The sequence below is a fragment of the Dipodomys ordii genome, unplaced genomic scaffold (genome assembly GCF_000151885.1).
Source record: "Dipodomys ordii isolate 6190 unplaced genomic scaffold, Dord_2.0 Scaffold69, whole genome shotgun sequence".
Taxonomy (NCBI): Eukaryota; Metazoa; Chordata; class Mammalia; order Rodentia; family Heteromyidae; genus Dipodomys; species Dipodomys ordii.
In genome coordinates, this window is record NW_012267285.1 from 3,992,109 (window position 1) to 3,996,648 (window position 4,540).

Here is a 4,540-nt window from a genome sequence, read left to right on the forward strand (position 1 = left end):
GATGAAGTCCGAGCAGGAAGCTATCGCCAGCTCTTCCATCCAGAGCAGCTGATCACAGGAAAGGAGGATGCAGCTAACAATTACGCCTGTGGCCACTACACAGTGGGCAAGGAGAGTACTGATTTGGTGCTGGACCTTATTTGGAAGCTCGTAAGTCTCAGCAAGGCTGGGGGTTGGTGGGCAAGGCTACAGTGCACAGAACTGGCCTAATCCCCCCACTTTTTTTTTTTTGCCAGTCCTGGGGCTTGAACTCAGGGCCTGGACACTGTTCCTGAGCTGCTTTGGCACTCTACCTACCACTTCAGCCACTGCACCACTTCAGGCTTTTGTGTGTGTGTGTGTGTGTATGTGTATGTGGCACTGAGGAACTGAACCCAGGGCTTCACGCATGCCAGGCAAGCACTCTACTGCTAAGCCACATTCCCAGCCCCAAAACCTTTTTTATCTTTGATTTTTGAAGTAAAACACAAGATTGGACTTGATGGTTTCTTTTTAATTATTATTTTTTTCTTTTTAATTATTAAGAAAAAAAATTAACCTGAGTGGTTAGGATGAAAAATGTTCTGAATATTCACTTTCTCCATTTGAGGGGGTGGGGTCATCAGTCTCAGAGGAGGAATGTGTGGAATTACTGGGTTGAATGATCATAGCTCCCATTCATGGGGTGAATTCTGTGATTCCATGAGTTCTCTTAATTCTGATAGGAGTCAACAGTGAGTACTCTACACATTAGATCCTTGCTCAGGTTGTGCTGTCTCAGTTATCGATCACAGTAACCTATGAAAAGCTTTTCATCGTTCCCAGGTTAACCAAGAGAAAGCTGAAGTTTGAAGGTGTTAATAACTCACTTTGATGTTTATAACTGGGGAGTTGATGGGTGGCGTGGGGAATGTGGTCTTTACACCACATATGTGAAAGATACTGTTAGGCCTTGCCAGAAAGCCATGCAGATATCCAGGCACAAAGAAAAGTTTATTGCCAGCCAAGGAACTGGCAAGACTCCTTCTCACAAGAGAGAAGTGCCGGCCATTGTCTGAGGAGACCTATCTAACCTACGAGGCCAGGAGGCGGAGACCCTGGTGTGGACGTGAGGACCGGGGGCTTCCTCATGGCGGGCGAGGGTGGATGGCTGCTGCCCAAGTGGGCTCGAAGGTCCCTCTAAGGGATCCTGTGGCCTTGTATGGCTGTAACTCCCAAAGGAGGGCCAGCTCAAGGTGAAGTGGGGAGGAGGCCTCTACCCAACGGGCCTGGTGTTGCCTGGGAGAGGAGCGTGCTAAGCTATGGGACAGGAGCTTACCGGACTAACAAACATCGTGATCGCTTTGCACCCTGTAGACATGCACACCTTGTGATTCCCTGACTCTGTTTACATTGTTGTAACTGTACTCTGAGCCACCTTCCAAAGTTGGCTTGAGACACACAGACCATTCATTCCCGTAGACTCTGTCACAAGGACAGGGATATCGGGTCGGAGCACCAAGTGGGTACAGTCCCTGGCTCCGTCACACTGTGCTCTGAATCGTTCCAGTTTAGCAAAGTTTCTAAGCTGAAACCTTCCCGCCATCCCTCTTTCAATATAAAAAAAACATTTCCCCTTGTGTTTTCCTCATTTCGTCGAGGCTTGGAAAGGGTAATAGTGTCCTCTTGGGGGATTCTTAGAAACTCGATTTTGTGATTTTTTTTTCTTTGTTCTTTCCAGACAGATGCTTGCTCTGGCTTGCAGGGCTTTCTGATCTTCCATAGTTTTGGGGGCGGCACTGGCTCCGACTTCACTTCTCTGCTGATGGAATGTCTCTCCCTTGATTACAGCAAGAAGTCTAAGCTGGAGTTTGCTATCTACCCGGCTCCTCAGGTGGTGGAGCCCTACTCCATCCTGACCACCCACACCACCCTGGAGCACTCGGATGTGCTTTCATGGTGGACAATGAGGCCATCTACAACATCTGCCGCAGAACAGCCCACCTACACCAACCTCAACCGGCTCTTCAGCCAGATCGTCTCCTCCATCACGGCCTCGCTCCGGTTTGACGGGGCCCTCAATGTGGACCTCACCGAGTTCCAAACCAATCTGGTGCCCTACCCCCACATCCACTTCCCGCTGGTCACCTACGCGCCCATCATCTCGGCTGAGAAAGCCTACCACGAACAGCTTTCCATGGCTGAAATCACCAACTCCTGCTTTGAGCCCAACAGCCAGATGGTGGAGAGCCACCCGGGCATGGAAAGCGCATGGCCTGCTGCGTGCTCTAGGGGGCGACGTGGTGCCCAAGGACGTGAGCGTCGCCATCGCTGCCATCAAGACCAAGAAGACCATCCAGTTTGTCGCCTGGTGTCCCACAGGCTTCAAGGTGAGCGGTGATGACCCAGGGAAGCAGAGGGTGCCGAGGACAGGGAGAATGAGATCTCAGGAGCCATGGGCTTACCCCACATGTAATATTCTTTACTTGGCTTCGGTTGAGACACAAATGGTGTTGAAGTTTGGTTTGCTTAAACCATTTTAGGACATACATGAGTTTGTCTGGCACAGGTGACTCACACCTGTCATTCTAACTGCTCAGGAGGCTGAGATCTGAGGATCTCAGTTCAAAGCCACCCCAGCTGGACAAAAAGCTGCTTATCTCTAAGTAGCCAGCAAAAAGCTAGTATTGAATTTGTGACTCAGTGACTCAAATAGTAGAGTACCAGCCGTGAGCAGAAAAAGCAGAGTGAGAGTGAGGAGGCCTGAGTTCAAGCCCAGTATCAGCACCAAAAACCAGAAAACAAATGAACGAAAGAGGAGACACATGAGTTTGGTGCTGTTTTAAACTGATTAGACATTTTTGTTTTTAAACTGAAATAGTGAGGCCACATTCTTTTAGGGTTCATGATTCAGATCAATTTGCTTTGTTAGTTTTAGAGGACTCTGCATTTCCCAGAAGCACCGTTTCCCAGTGGCTAACATGAATGCCCTCCTTAGATAACCTTCTGAGAGATTAATTTATTGCTCTGGAATATCCCTGACTTGGCAAGGAAACTTCCATATTGCAACATAAGAGAAACTTGGAATGAACATATGGGAAAGAATAAACTTCAAGCAAGGCTCACGCTTGTAATCCTAGCTATTCAGAGGTGGGATCTGGGGATCATGGTTCAAAGCCAGCCTGAGCAGAAAAGTCCATGAGGTTCTTAAGTGATCACCAAAAAGCTGGAAGTGGAGCTGTGGATGCAGGTAGTAGCATACCAGCCTTGAGCAAAGCAGCTAAAGAACAAGAAAACCAAAACCCAAAAACACAACAACACCAGCAAAACTTCATAACAACTTTAGTTCTATAAATTATTCTGTCTTTAAAAGATTAAAGCTTTTTTTTTTCCAGTCCTGAGATTTGAACTTAGGCCCTGAGTGCCGCTCCTGAGTTTTTTGCTCAGAGCTAGCATTCTCCCACTTGAGCCACAGCTCTACTTTTGGTATTTTGCTGGTTAATTGGAGATAAGCATGCCACAGACTTTCCTTCTTGGGTTGGCTTTGAGTCAGTATCCTCAGTTCTCAGACTCCTGAGTAGCTAGCAATACAGGTGTGAGCCACCAGGACCCAGCCTCAGTAACCATAATGGATACCTTCCTATTATAGGAACTTTCATTTGTCTACTTGCTGTTTTGCAGTAGCATTTCTTCTTGTCACTAGATCTTATTTTTCTCAGTTTTAGATTCCCCTGCCCTTCAATTTGCCCATCCCCAGCGCCATTTGCTTTTATTTTCTCTGTAGCACCGCCCTTTCTTCCAGCCACCAGATTCCCATTCTCCATTCGACCTCACAATTCCATCTCATACCCAGCACCAGGCCTTGCTGGCACAGGTGTTTCTGAGACGTGAAACGCTGAGCTGTCCTCTGGCTGACGCGCATGCTCTTCCGTTGTGCCGACTCCTTCTCTGATCTCTAGGTGGGAATCAACGACCTGCCACCCACGGTGGTGCCAGGAGGGGATTAGCCAGCGTCCGGAGGGCTGTGCACGCTAACACCGCCACACCGCCGCAGGAGCCCGGCCGCCCTGACCGTGAGTTTGAAGCGGGTACGTGGGAGAGGGAATGGAAGGAGGAGAGCTTCCTGAGGCTAGAGAAGACCTGGCTGCCTTGGCGAAGGACAAGAAGTGGGGACTGATTCAAAAATGAAGGGAGGAATGTTAAATAAACTTGACTCCTGACTGTGTCTCTTTATTTACCCCACTCCACCCCACCAGCTCCTGGCAATGACGCCCTTCTTAAAAATGAGAACCAGGCTGGCTGAGCCCGGCCCCCCTCCCCCCAGCTGAGCCCGGCCCCCCTCCCCCCAGCTGAGCCCGGCCCCCCTCCCCCCCCAGTTGAGCCAGAGCACGGGCTAGGTCCGGGAGCACGGGCTCGGTCCTGGATCGCGGGTCCGGGAGCAGCGCCTCCAGTCCCGGCTGCGCGGCCTGCCCGGCCGGCCTCGATAACCCGGGTTCAGGGCGCTCACCCCCTTCCCCAGGGCAGGGGCTCGGCCAGACTTCCGGGAACAGCGGCGCTGCCCGGGAGCGGCCTCAGACGCGAG

General features: G+C 50.5%; 1 protein-coding gene across 1 annotated transcript; it reads left to right on the plus strand.

Annotated features, from left to right (window-relative positions):
• Tuba8 (tubulin, alpha 8) lies at positions 1-3,965 on the plus strand (the record flags this gene model as incomplete). The annotated part of the gene is given in 7 exon segments (XM_013023624.1): positions 1-150; positions 1,700-1,898; positions 1,901-1,949; positions 1,951-2,213; positions 2,216-2,245; positions 2,248-2,348; positions 3,918-3,965. Coding segments are annotated over 7 exon segments (840 nt in total), but the record flags the coding sequence as incomplete, so codon positions are not given.
• Positions 3,966-4,540: the final 575 nt, after the last annotated feature.